The sequence below is a fragment of the Thermochaetoides thermophila genome (assembly GCF_000221225.1).
Source record: "Thermochaetoides thermophila DSM 1495 unplaced genomic scaffold scf7180000011816, whole genome shotgun sequence".
NCBI classification, from domain to species: Eukaryota; Fungi; Ascomycota; class Sordariomycetes; order Sordariales; family Chaetomiaceae; genus Thermochaetoides; species Thermochaetoides thermophila.
Genome location: NW_006383032.1, coordinates 2,372,955 through 2,387,275, shown reverse-complemented (window position 1 = coordinate 2,387,275; position 14,321 = coordinate 2,372,955). Strand labels below are relative to the sequence as shown.

The window sequence follows — 14,321 nt, the reverse complement described above, 5'->3', positions numbered from 1 at the left end:
AGCAATACAGACTTCCTCCAGTGTAAAAAGCAGTGAGATTGAGAATGAATTATAGAAGCTTGGGCCCGATAGAGTAGCTAATGTGGTCATAGAACCCGTCGTCGGTGCTGCCTTGGGCTGCATCCCCCGCCGCCAAGGGATATCTCTCCATGGTCTGTGAGGTGTGCGATAAGTATGGCGCGCTGCTCATCTTCGACGAAGTCGTGTGTGGGATGAGCAGGACAGTGAAAATGCAGACCTGGTAATGGACCAAAGAAGAAGATGAGGAGCTGGTTGTCCCTGATCTACAAACCATTGCTAAGGGTTTCGCGGGTGGGTACCAGCCGGCCTCAGCGCTGTTCATGGGGGAGAGATCACAAACTTGAAGGAAAATGGGAAAGTGCTCACACATGTTCACACATACTAGGACCATCCTGTTCTTGCAGTTGCTGCGTTGAAGTGTAGAGAATCATTGAAGAGGAAAAGTTGCGGACAAACGTGACTGAGCTAGGCAAGCAGCTGGAAGAGAAGTTGAGGGATCGCCTGCAGATCATCCGGATGTGGAAGGCAGTCGGGGCAAGATCTTTTCGGGATGTGAAGTTTGTGAAGAACAAGACGAGCAAGGAATCCTTTGGGTCCAAACATCAGGTAGCTTCTCGGGTATAGAAGACAGTGATGAGGAAGCATAAAGTCCTGGTATATCATGGCCAGACGTGTGCTGGCAAAGAGAAGGGAGATCATGATCATCCTGGCTTATAATATCACACTGCAGCTGATCAGAGAGATTGTGATTGTGATGTTAATGTTAGAGATGTCTTCACAGAAATGCCTTCATAGATGCAGAATGATGAGATAGGCTTTGGGTCTAGAGGGCCAGACAAAAAGATCTAGAAGCCAAGACAGCAGCGCCTGGTTTTGATGGGATGAGAGCAGCTCATCCTTGGATAGCTCCATGAACACCAAAATATAAATCAACGAGATGAAAACAATACTGCGTTTATGATAAAAGCGATACTGTGATATCGTAAGACTTAGCATCGGCATCAAAAGCCCAAGCACCAAAACTCCTTGCTTTCACCACTGCTTATTTGTAGGGTCTAACGAAAATGGGGGGCTCACGGGGCTTTCGCTTCGCCTGAAGTGCCTGCTCTTTTGGCTGTGAGATGCCCAGTGCTCGGAGTGCGGCCCGGAAGTCGGGTACCTCGTCCGAGCTGGCTGCTGGCTTCGACCACACTACTATCCCAGCTCTGTCGAGTGCAAAGGCTCCTCCTATCTGCCACTTGCTGCCTCCATATTGAGGGGAGTCGCCCCTGGATATCAGTGTTAGTGATGGGCAGCAATGAAGGAAACGGATAGGCAAATATTGACGAAGTACACACCAAAACCCTTCTTCTGTTCCCAGCTTGTACGTGGACCACAACGCCAAGGGGTTGAGATTGTACCATGTCGAGCTCTCACCCAGACCCCAGTCCGCATACAAACGGCGTTCTGGGTCCGGAACGACGATGGTCTCCCACTCGCCACCGACAGAGACGGCCCACTCATCGCTGGCCGCTTGGTCAGATTCTACATGTACGGTGTTAGCAGCTGCCTTAATCAGGACTCACACAAGCAATCACTTAATACTCACGAGTCACGGCAACACAGCGGATCTCGGGATGGTGAGCAGAAATGTTGGTTAGAATTCTGAAAGTCTTTTCTGCGACTGTTTCTCTTCCCCCGACCTCCTCACGAGAAGTCGGCCATCCAATGGTCAGCAGTCTGTAATGATAGGTAATGTAAAGCATGATCGATCGTGGTGAGGGACTTTGGACAAAATTGAGTAGTCACTCACAAGGATCACCGAGTTGCCTCAGAAATACCACGAGCGTAGGCTTTGCATGAGGGAAACGAACTTTATCCCCTAGTGGCCGGGCTGGGTCACCCACCTTGAGGGCAGGGGCAATTTGCCGTGTGTTGGATGTTGGCTGTGCTTCAGGCATTGTGAACTTCAATGAACTCGGGACTTATTTGCTGTCCTAGGATTCCAAAGCTGTGATGGAGCTCAGCTGGAAGGCATTTATAAGGAGAAATGCCCAGAAACTATGATGACCATTACACACAAGTGAGGTGTAAGTGGTAACATACCACCGGACTATGAAATGCTACAACAGGCGGTCAGGTGCTCTTTTGATGACGTTAAGTCGGTGGTGCCATTGGTGCTGGGTGAACGGCTGCTAACAGTTTCCAAGTTTCCGCCGCCTAACTGATAAGGATAAGCGTGTAAGTCGGGACGGCCGGGACAAGTGTAATACGGCTGTCGGGCCATCAATTGCCGAAGAGCTCTTGTCAGCTTAACAAAACAGCTTCAGTCATTTTGATTCAAACCTGAATCAATTTAATATCAGTTTTGGACATCAACTGCGTTCGATTACGATTTTCTTATCCGAGGACATGAAGAGTATGCTGTTAACATAACCACAGCCCTTGCAAAGGGCTGTGTTGTGGTACAACTGTAGCACAACCGACCACAGTCTGTCTTGCCAACTGATTGAATGCGTTTAACATTATGATTTGCCTCTTCGTCTTTTGATTGAAATAGTACCCATTCTCAACATTTTAGTTTGCCCAAGAAGCCGTGTGGCTCAACCTTGTGGTCATTCATTTAATACGTGTCTGTCGCTGTAAGCACCGGTAACGGCGTACAACACCCAGGGATTGTAGTGATCTGGCCCCAGTTGTATCTTCCATATGACATTAATACGAATGCATCAGACTCAATAACTAAAACTTTGCAATCCCTTCCAGGTCACTGCCATCTCTTGTTGATATACGATGAAGACAAACTGATGACTTGAGCAGTGACAGCATGACGAATGGCAGGTTTCCGTTTGTGTCCATCCTGCCAAGAACCCGGCCCGGGCTCTGCGGGGTTGTGGATCCAATACGTGGGGGTACCTGGGTGGGATTACAGTGGGGGGTTCTCTTGAGGGTTGACGCCGGGAGATATCCTGCCATTCTCGAGCTCTAAGCATGATGTCGCTTGACTATTGACTTCTGGTTTGGACGTCCTTTAAAGATCAACAATCAAAAAGTCTGCGTCACTCATATATGGCTTGAATGAACTTGACAGCAAGGAGCAATCCTGGTTGGCAATGTGGGGTAAAGATAGTGTCTTCTGCACATTTGAAGTACTGTTGCACCAACTCATGTTTTAACAGATGGTGATCAGTTTCTGGCCAATATACATACTTTGAACGGCTGTGATTGCTTTGCCTTCTTTCCTTGCCTTTGAAGTGAACTTTTCCGGCCACACGTGGAATTTGGTTAAGAAGAAACGTCCTCAAGCACAACCTGATGTTGTTTTTAGCCTTCAGTTATTTAGACATTGCTGCAATTTTAGTTACATTCTTGTTATTGCTTGTTTAGAGAGTTGAATCGGGAGCAATGAACAAAGACTTAGTCATGAGGAAACACAAATACTGATACCAAAGAAAGTACAATGCCAGCCCGGGCATTTGATGACCAAAAGCCAAGTGCTTTAACCGTCACAAACAACAGGGCAGCCAGTCAAGGACACAGCGAAATGGTATGATGCAAGCAAAGACCAATGTTCTGTTATTGAAGTGCAACCACATCAAGATGTTCTCGTGTCCTTGGTAGAAGTCAGGTCCGCTTTATCTTGCCTCTGCTGGGCTTGTCACACCATGAAAACTCCTGACCTTGATCAGCCACGGGAGGAAGGTATTTTGAGGTTCGATGTACCCAGTAAACAACCCAGAGGCAAATGGCAGTAGGACTTGAGGAGGCCAGGCATCACTTGTATACGTAAGCCAGGTGATGATTATGGAAACCCAGATCAGTGCCAGGCTGTCCACTTCCGTGGGTCTATGGAAATCCGGGCAAAATACTGATAATTCCTATTAACCAGCACTACTATGTAAGATGATCAAAGCTTGGGAAAAGTATGTCATTTGCGAGGGGAAGTTGGCCGCAAGGCTGCAGCAAAACAGTGTCTGGGCCATGGCTTCTTGGAGATGCCATAGTGACAGACATACACAGAGGTGATTTTGCAGACTGAAGCAGAAGCGGATATGATTCAGGAACCGACCATCATTGAGCAAAGCTGAGAATAGCACTCATGAGTACTCCACGGCTGTGCGGCAGCTTTCCATGAAAGGAAGTTTGTTGAATCGAAAGTGTTGGAAGGTTCCACTGCGGCGGAGTTTCAGTTCGTAAGCCATTCAGCCTGCCAAAAAGCTTGGACCACAGATGGATGCCGGGTGCCTGAGCAAAGCCTGAGCCTGAAGCCTGAGGGGGGAAGACGCACGGACTTTGCCGCCCAAGCTCCGCAGTCGTCATCTGAGTGGCCGCCTAGAGCGAGTTCGCCGCTGTTGTCTGTTCGGCAGAGGCCAAGTCAACCATCGACCAAACAACCAAATCTTAAACCAAACCCAATCCTCTTGGAAGACGGCTATATCTCTCGGCTTTCCTCTTCCCTTGGAAAATTTCTCCCCATTTGCGTGAGAACGCCTTTCTAAACCACATTTTCTTGCCTCTCGTTCCTGCGCGGGGTAGCTCTAGTCTTCCCTTCTACCCACCTCACTGCCGTCGCGTACCTGTGAGGCTCCCCACGTCTTCCACAAGTGCTTGACTTTCCCACCGCGTCTCTACGCAGAAACAGCAAACATGGCTCCCGAATCCAAGGACCACAAGAAGAAGGTCAACTTGACGTACGTTGCCCCGACCATCTTTGTATCCCTCATCATTTTGCCTGCCCCGCGCCCCGCGCCCCACTAACCGATGATTGATGCAGCGATCCCTCGGGCGCCGAGCACCGCGAGGAGAATGACACCGCCACGGCCATTCTCAAGAAAAAGAAGAAGCCCAATCAGCTTATGTATGTACAATCTGGCCACTGAATGCTCCCAAATTACCGAAACTAACGATACCCAGGGTTACTGATGCCGTTAACGATGATAACTCCATTATCGCCCTGTCCAACAACACTATGGAGGCTCTCCAGCTCTTCCGCGGCGACACCGTCTTGGTCCGCGGTAAGAAGAGGAGGGACACTGTCCTAATTGTCCTGGCCGACGACGATCTCGATGATGGCAGCGCCCGCATCAACCGCGTAGTCCGCCACAACCTGCGCGTCAAGCACGGCGACATGATCACCATCCATCCTTGCCCAGATATCAAATATGTTCGTAGCCCAACCCTCGGTTTCTCTGGACTGGGCATACAGAATGCTAACTGCAGCATAGGCCAAGCGTATCGCCGTTTTGCCGATTGCCGACACCGTCGAGGGTCTTACCGGCTCGCTCTTCGACGTCTTCCTTGCTCCCTACTTCCGTGAGGCTTACCGCCCCGTCCGCCAAGGCGATCTGTTTACCGTTCGCGGTGGCATGAGGCAAGTAGAGTTCAAGGTCGTTGAGGTCGATCCTCCGGAGTACGGTATCGTCGCGCAGGACACCATCATCCACTGCGAGGGTGAGCCTATTCCCCGTGAGGAAGAAGAGAACAATCTCAACGAAGTCGGCTACGATGATATCGGTGGCTGCCGGAAGCAGCTGGCTCAGATCCGCGAGATGGTTGAGCTCCCGCTCCGGCATCCTCAGCTCTTCAAGTCCATTGGCATCAAGCCGCCTCGTGGTGTGCTCCTCTACGGTCCTCCTGGTACCGGTAAGACGCTGATGGCTCGCGCCGTCGCCAACGAAACTGGAGCCTTCTTCTTCCTTATCAACGGTCCTGAGATCATGTCCAAGATGGCCGGTGAATCCGAGTCCAACCTGCGCAAGGCGTTCGAGGAGGCCGAGAAGAACTCTCCTGCCATCATCTTTATCGATGAGATCGACTCGATCGCTCCCAAGCGTGAGAAGACAAACGGCGAGGTCGAGCGTCGTGTCGTGTCTCAGCTCCTGACTCTCATGGATGGCATGAAGGCGCGGTCTAACGTCGTCGTCATGGCGGCCACTAACCGCCCCAACTCTATCGATCCTGCTCTTCGCCGTTTTGGCCGGTTCGATCGTGAGGTCGACATCGGTATCCCCGATCCTACCGGCCGTCTGGAGATTCTCCAGATTCACACCAAGAACATGAAGCTGGCCGACGACGTCGATCTTGAACAGATTGCCGCTGAGACCCATGGTTACGTCGGTTCCGATCTTGCTGCCCTCTGCTCAGAGGCTGCTATGCAGCAGATTCGTGAGAAGATGGACCTCATCGATCTTGATGAGGATACCATCGACGCAGAGGTCCTCGATTCTCTCGGTGTCACCATGGACAACTTCCGGTACGCTCTTGGTGTCTCCAACCCCTCGGCTCTCCGCGAGGTCGCTGTCGTCGAGGTTCCCAACGTCCGCTGGGAGGATATTGGTGGTCTTGAGCAGGTCAAGCAGGAGCTCAAGGAACAGGTCCAATATCCTGTCGACCACCCCGAAAAGTTCCTCAAGTTTGGTCTTTCCCCGTCCCGTGGTGTCCTGTTCTATGGTCCCCCTGGTACGGGTAAGACCATGTTGGCCAAAGCTGTTGCCAACGAGTGCGCTGCGAACTTTATTTCGGTGAAGGGTCCTGAGCTGCTCTCGATGTGGTTCGGTGAGTCGGAGAGCAACATTCGTGATATCTTCGACAAGGCTCGCGCTGCCGCTCCTTGTGTTGTGTTCCTGGACGAGCTTGACTCTATCGCCAAGGCTCGTGGCGGTTCGATTGGTGATGCCGGCGGTGCCTCAGATCGTGTCGTCAACCAGCTCCTGACTGGTAGGTTTCCTGGCCTTGACTTGGTTTTAATGAAATAGTCTGCTAACTCCAACTCACAGAGATGGATGGTATGACTTCCAAGAAGAATGTGTTCGTCATTGGTGCTACCAATCGCCCTGAGCAGCTCGACCCTGCTCTGTGCCGTCCTGGCCGCCTCGACCAGCTCATCTACGTGCCTCTGCCCGACGAAGCTGGCCGTTTGAGCATTCTCAAGGCCCAGCTCCGCAAGACGCCCGTGTCCAAGGATGTCGACCTTGCCTACATTGCTTCCAAGACCCACGGCTTCTCCGGTGCCGATCTTGCTTTCATCACCCAGCGTGCTGTCAAGCTGGCCATCAAGGAGTCGATCGCTGCCGAGATTGAGCGCCAGAAGGCTCGTGAGGCTGCCGGCGAAGATGTCAACATGGAGGATGATGAGGACCCGGTTCCCGAGCTTACCAAGCGTCACTTCGAGGAGGCCATGCGCGATGCCCGCCGCTCTGTCAGCGATGTCGAGATTCGCCGCTATGAGGCATTTGCTCAACAGATGAAGAACGCTGGTCCTGGCGCCTTCTTCAAGTTCCCCGACAGCACCACCGACAACAGCGCTAGCAACGCTGCGGGCAACTCGTTCGGTGATGCTGGCAACGATGATGATCTCTACACCTAAACGGGATAATGTGGTCTCAGGTGTACTCTGGCGGACTATAGGTTGTTGTATTCTAGTTTTCACATCCCCTCTAGACAGCCGCACCGTCCTGACGACCGATGTTGGTCGTCTGACTTCTCGTTATGAGTCGTTTTGATCTATGGGTGGCTTCATGCGCAGATGAATTCCCGAGCAGGCAAGGTGGAAGGAATGGAACGGAGGCTGGTTTTTCTGTTTCCGGTCTGAGGAAATGGGGGATGACTAAAGAAAGGATTTGCGTTGCCGCTGATACTTTTCCTACTGCTCGGGTCTAGAGATAGCAAGCTAGCTAGGCTATGCATTCTGAGTTGCTACATTAATTGCTGTTACATGTCTTCTCCGTGAATAGGTAGTCACGTGAAATAGCTGGTGCTTGGATAACTGACTCCGACTACCTTAGGCATGCACCGTCTGGCTCTGCTGCATTTATCGACTCCGGTTTACATTCCATTTCGTCCACTTTCACGGATAGAGAGAAATGTTTCCTTGGTAGAAGATCTATTGCCTTGACTGAATAAGCCTAAATACCACGAGTGATATTTATGCCTTTGGATGCACCTGACAACGCACTCTCCAGCGGACCATTGTACAGCATGTTGGTTGTAATGCGAACCATACCAAGTAGCAACCCTAGGTTATTTGGAAAGCAGACCAAAAATACATCCGTAAAAACCAGAACAACCCATTCCATACTCTGTCGCCACTTTGCTCCCTCATGTGTTAAGTGTTCTAGTCGATCCCATCATTGCAGTTCCCTCATCCAAGCCATCACCACGTTTCTCCACAACACAGAGCTCTAGGCATCTCTCTTCATGCCGCAAGAGGCTCCTCAATTTCACACAACTGATCAAGACACTCCCTTGTCACCTTCAGTGCCTCCTCAACCACCGATTGAGGAACCGCCAAGCTGGGCTTCAGATCAGCGACGCCGCCCTTGTTGCCGTTCGTTGTAGCGCCCTTGCCGTTGGTAGCTCCGTTCGTGGTTGTTGACTCACCGTTGCCATTGGCGGTCGTTGATGAGGGGGCTAGTGCTGTGTCCTGACGAACATCTTCAACCACGCGCCGTAGCAGGGCAGGGAAGCTTGTGACCTCTCCTGAACGGAGCAGGGAGAGGGCGTGGTTCTGCACGACAGTAGGCCAGTTGGAAGGGTGGGCATGCAGGTGATGGAGGAGGTGCTCCTGGATTCTGGGAGGGTGTGTTGGTTAGGGAAACTTGACGAGATAAGGTTGTGTGCATGAGGGGAACATACTTGGCTACATGGCCTTCTTTAATCAAAAGAGAGTTGATTTGCGATCTGAGGTCTTGGTCGAGTGTGGCTGGGGTGTAATTGGCCGCTGCAGCGGGAACTTTGACTGGTGTTGGCGAGTGTTGGCTCGCCATGATGTGGTTGGTGATTTGATGACTGTGTGTGGCTTCCTGATAATTTAGAGGAGTGACTGCGCTGATAAGACTGATTATGATACACTCCCTTCGGTAGCTAAAGAACTACAGAGAAATTGCTTATAAGAGATCGGCTTGCAGATGCTAACGGGAAGCTTTGGCTGTGTAGGCTTTAATTAATCAGCAGGTGAAAAACTCCCCGGTGGTGCGGTGGCTGATGGGCAACTGAGCGTTGCGGAATAATCGAAAAAATCAAGCACCGAATAGGCCGCAATTAAAGATAAGTCAATAGGAAGTTTAGGAGTGCCCAAACGCGATGTGGCCTAATTTGAGGAACGGGAAATGGGATGGGCTCAAACAGCGACAAACACTCAGAAAGAAAAAAGGGCATTACAAGACAAATCCCTCTGGAAGGCATGCGGTGAATACGCAAGGTTCTCCTTATGCGTCCATCCCAACACAGGGGTTGTTGAAGATGCAACGTCAGTTGGGTAGGGAGGATGCGATGATGTCGTCAACATGAATCGCGACCGCGAGGCTGAAGTGGTGGCGGCAAGGCTGAAGCGGCGCGTCGCCTACTTGTGGGCCTGAAGTCTGTGCACGCTAGCACGTGATGCTTGATATGCATTCATGCCTTATCAGAAGTATGTAACACAACGTTATCATTTCTAGTCAACACTTACTATCTTGTCGAGGAGTAGAGAACTATCATTTGACCTTCCTTGACCTCTCTCTGTGAACCGTGTGGAGAAGACTACAGCGACAAGGTAGGAATCATCTAGTTATGTTCCAGAACAGCAATCCTCCCCTCATATCAGCTGAATATTGAGTTTGAAGACTGATACTCACCGGAATCTGCATCCAGTCGACAAGATTCACTTCCTGACAGCCATCGGGTTGGTGAAAGAGGCAAAGCATCAATTTCGTACGTTGAGCGGCCTGCTACAGATGACGTCCGTTTCTCAACAACCCAGCGATAGAGTGTTTGATGTGCCTGGATGTCAACTCTAGAATCCGTCACCGATTTCCGTCCCTTATTTCATTTGTTATTGGGAGCTTGGTTTGTTCGGTTAGGCGTATCATCTGTCTTTGCAGACAGCCACAGCTGATCAGTCTTGCTGTTACCCATATGTCTAATGATGGCCAGCTGCCAGCTGAATATGTGATTATCCATCTAGCTATAGTCTCTGCTTCAAGTCGTCATTGCTCTTTGTCAAGATATCGAAGACAATGCCGGGGGGGTAAACAGGTCGTTCTTTAAAACATCTGCATTTTGACTTTTACAAATTCTTCTAAGTTGGATGAAAGTTGGTGTGGAGGAAGATCAACACGTCTGCTATGGAAGCGTCAAACTACTGTGTGAAGTGGTCTCATTGGGCCGTTTGGTGGTATGTAACACAGTGGCCCAACGTCAGATCTTGATGGATTTTCAGGTCTCAGCCAACCCCCAGGCTCTTGGGCCCCTTCCAGAACCATCCCACAACATCACGAAAGAAATCAGACTCTTGCTTCCCTCATAAGACCGCCTTCACCGCCCTCAATTTATTTGAACAGATCTAGCCGACACATGCATCACAGGCGAAATTGGAGCAGCCAAAGAGAATCAAGAGATCTTTAAGAGGAAGCGCTGCTTGAAGACACGGGAGCTTGCTTCGATTTGACATCGCCAAAATCTACCTCCAATCGGCCGAAAGAGTGCATTCTCTACGACTACACGTAACCCTCGTCCTAACCATCCTAGAATAAGATCAAAAGATCGGTTCAGCAAGAAAATGACTTGCAGGTTGCCTTCACATCTCCACTGATGGTGCGTGTGTAGGTCAACATACATGCATTTGTGGATACATGCGTCAGTCCAGGAGCCCCGCTCAAGAGCGAATGAGGGGTTCAGATGAGGGGGAAGTGTCAAAAAGAAGAGGAGTGAGTGGTGTTATTGACGACAAAGCACACACCACACATTTTTCACTTCTTACACCACCTTAATCGCGTGCCCTCGCAGATCCGTGTCTCAGGCGCCAGCAGCCAGTCACAGTGCCGAGAATCTGTAGGCTATCAATAAGATGGAACGTCATGCAACGCTAAATGGTCAGTAACATATGACTGATATCATAATTGGAGACCACAGCCTCGAATACGCAGTAGCACGGGAAGGCTACACTCTTTAATCGGCCCAATCTTAATCATTGATACTGAGAGGAGGAGGTCTAGACCAATAAGCCATCTACGTATATGGCTGCTTGCCACGCACATGGCCCTGACACGAACCCCGCCTCCACTAGGCCCGGCGAATGTGAGCTGCCGCCGCTAACCAGACGGTCCCCCGGAGTTGAGCATGTACCTATTGTACCACCATCTTGCAGATGGTGTGGGTGTGTTGATGTTAAAAGCGCGTGGCAGCACGTCTCGGCGGACCGAGTGGCGATCGTCCCATGCGAGAGGTGGGCTAATGTATGCGATGTAGTATGTAGGTTATGTTCGCTTGCAGTCAAGTGATCGGGGTGTTGGAGATCCTGGGAAGGGGTGCGCGTCCCAGAATAGTCGATGTTTTGCCCTTGCCGAGTGATTGACGAACAGCCAGACAATCGCTCACCAGACACTGACGACAGACTTGCCGGACGGCATGTCTGCTGCCAACTCACTTGTCGCCGTCTACGCCGATCTTAGCTTGAAGGGTAGGACAACAGATCTGACGTCAAGATTTCCGGACTCGATGAAGCCCAGCCCCGAAGGCTTGAAGCTATGTATTAGGCCGTTTGACGCTGCTGGCTTGGATAATGCCCCTCTCCATGGCCCGATGGAGCCTTGCTTGAGTCCCTCTCCCATATTCCTTTGACCCCTCATCCGCTCAGGTACGTCCTCTCAGTCATCACCACCAGCTCTAGGTAGACCACCATGGTGACATCTACTGCAACTTCGTATGCACGAGACAATAAGCTTTGGGATTGGAGCTGATTTTTGAGAGATCTGACTGACGAACAGCAACCCACATCCGGCAGCGTAGCATCCGTCCCAGTGGGCAAAGTCGAAGTGGACCTCGCATCTTGCCACACACGCACACACACCCCGCTCCCCTTCCCGAAGGCGAGGACAGGAAAGCTCGAAATGGCGTTTAACGGCTCGACGTCACGAACATAGTTGCATCTGCATGGGACCTGATTCGGAAGCTGAGCTGTTTGGACAGACATGTGGTCTCGTCCTCAGAGTCGAATGACAGGCTACGATCGAAGATGAAACAATGTGCCTACGTCGCATGCGACCGCTGCCAGCATAAGCTGAAGCGGTTCGCTGTAGAACTAGAACCGCTGTGACTCCAATTGAAAGGTTAAAGATCCCAAATCGAAGGGATGCGGCTCCATCGGTTCGGTCGTCGGAAGGGAGTCATGAATCGTGGGTGACCCGGAAAGGGGTCCGGGTGGTGTAGCGCAGCTAGCGAGCTGCATGCCAAGCTACAGTAAGGCTGGCGTCTGGGATGAGGAGGCTCTACAAGGTGGCATGTGAGAGAGGGCCAGAGGTTTGGCTCCCCTGGTCGTACAACATCATATCTTGTAAGTGGGGAGAGTAAGCCTGTGAATTGACTGCCTCAGGAGATGTCGCTCCGGATAGTTGAATAGGAGACCTGGGAACATGCATGGGCTCATAGCACAATATAGTTTGTTTTGACTGGATAAAGAAGCAGATGGCCAGTCTCCTCTAATATGCATTTCACCTAATGAAATGAAAGACGAACAAAGACACTCAAGAGTTTCGTTTCCAGGTCGGACACTAATTGTCATGATGCTGATGGCAAATATATAAGGGCGAGATAAAAGTTGTCAAAGCTAACCTAATATCCGCGGCATCAAGGACATTTCAGTGCGGGCAACACTCCAACTCTCTCCGGTAAAGCTTGTCAAAACCTCAAATACTGCTCTGAGTGCCCAATCACTCGCTGAATGGGTAGATGGATGAGTACAAGCCTCTGAGTGGGGCATCGAATGTAGACTTGGCCAACTGCAACGAAGCCTGGTTTTAATTTATGTGAAGTGACGGTAAATTGGTTGCTGTGTCTTGGTTTCGATGATAATGATTGCCCAAGATGAAGCTGTTCAGCCAAAGAGACTAGTTTGTTCCATTCTCAAGGAGAGCACAATAGCTGCCCTCAAAGCACAGCTGTTTACCAGTTGCAGTACCTTGGCTCTAATTTTAAAATGAATTAAGAAATAGAATCCAATGTTGAAACATAAGTCTGAAAGGCTGAAACATGTTGTTTAGTCAACTATAAAATGTGATGCTGGATGTTATGAACTGAGGCCCATTAGTTGGCCTAGCTAAGCCTGGAAAAACTCCTAACTTGAACCTTGACAGTGCATTGCTGTTTCATGTCTCTTACCTACAGAAATGCTTGAATGTGTCCCTTTACTGAATCGCTTGTTGAGCTCATAGTGATTGATTCCAGAGTTTCTTGTCATGATGGTACTTAAAGCTGGCAGTTCAGCATTGGACTCTTCTGGATTACGATATCATCTAGTCAATGTTGTCTCAGCACTTGGATAAAAAAAAGGCTGTTGATATCAATAATGATAGCCTGTCAACAGGTCGTTCCCTGGGATGAGGGTGTTTTGCAAGGCTGAATTGGAGGAGTTAACTGCCGCCCTTGCTATCTCGTAAAGGCACATGTCAAAAGATTGGGCTTGAGAAACGTATAGAGAGTATTCTTTTAGGTTTATGCTTCGCTATACATAGTTGAGATAAGCCAACGAGCAGGCAACAGGAGTTCAAGGAAAAAGTACTTCTTGGATCGCGACAATACTCCCAGATACTACGGACACTACAGTGCAGTGTTTACCGAATTGATATCTCATGAGGTAGCGCTAATTCGTTTACTGATTTGGTTGCCTGGTTCTGAATTAGAAGCATAACTTAGACATCTGATACCACTTCCACTTATGATGCTTTGCAATGTTTTTCCTCATCAGATGTTCAAAACGGCCAAACCTGAGTCACGCACATAGGTCATTGGTTGTACCATTTTCTCAAGACTTCCAATCTTGAGCGACGTAACACAAGCATGGGGGTCAACCGGGGGCATACTATAGCACCGGCATCTCCGAAAGAAGAAATCCGATGCATGTGTAAGATCCTAAACTAACACAACAAGTATAGTCCACGAAAAGAAACTTGTAAAAAGTGAAAAAAGACTCAGACCATCCACCCATTTTAAAGGCCGTCTGTCACTGTATCCCTTTCCTAACTCGAGAGCCTGCGACGAAAGCAGTACTGCATGTGGGGGATCGACAACACCCAGTTTAGGTCCGCATTCTTACCCCTGATTGAATCAGGCTGGGCGACTTGGTGGCCGAAAACACGCGCCATGTTGCAGCATGCCGTACCAGCCTTCCAAGGGTTAATCTGTCTAAAGAGCCAATGGGCTGATGGAGCACTTGTGAGCAGCATGCCGGCTTGCATCAGTCTCGGGAGTTTTGATCGCTTGCCAATATGTACTTGAGCCCCTCGGCCTTCCTGCTTTTCCCAATTCTCGTCCGTAAGCTGCCTTCTGCCGCCGGAATCTTGGAGAAG

The 14,321-nt window shown here is 50.1% G+C and overlaps 2 protein-coding genes and 1 pseudogene across 3 annotated transcripts; 1 reads left to right on the top strand and 2 right to left on the bottom strand.

Moving 5' to 3' along the window:
* Positions 1–1,063: 1,063 nt before the first annotated feature.
* Positions 1,064–1,961, bottom strand: CTHT_0027290 (annotated as a pseudogene; the record flags this gene model as incomplete). The annotated part of the gene is made up of 3 exons: positions 1,064–1,289; positions 1,359–1,545; positions 1,814–1,961. Coding segments are annotated over 3 exons (561 nt in total).
* Positions 1,962–4,647: 2,686 nt separating this feature from the next.
* CTHT_0027280 (putative cell division control protein) lies at positions 4,648–7,366 on the top strand (the record flags this gene model as incomplete). Its single annotated transcript, XM_006693123.1, has 5 exons — positions 4,648–4,691; positions 4,775–4,858; positions 4,915–5,164; positions 5,226–6,717; positions 6,777–7,366. 5 exons carry the CDS (start codon positions 4,648–4,650, stop codon positions 7,364–7,366), a joined length of 2,460 nt encoding a protein of 819 aa, XP_006693186.1.
* Positions 7,367–8,194: 828 nt separating this feature from the next.
* CTHT_0027270 (uncharacterized protein) lies at positions 8,195–8,765 on the bottom strand (the record flags this gene model as incomplete). Its single annotated transcript, XM_006693122.1, has 2 exons — positions 8,195–8,570; positions 8,635–8,765. The coding sequence occupies 2 exons, from the start codon at positions 8,763–8,765 to the stop codon at positions 8,195–8,197; spliced, it is 507 nt and encodes a 168-aa protein (XP_006693185.1).
* Positions 8,766–14,321: the final 5,556 nt, after the last annotated feature.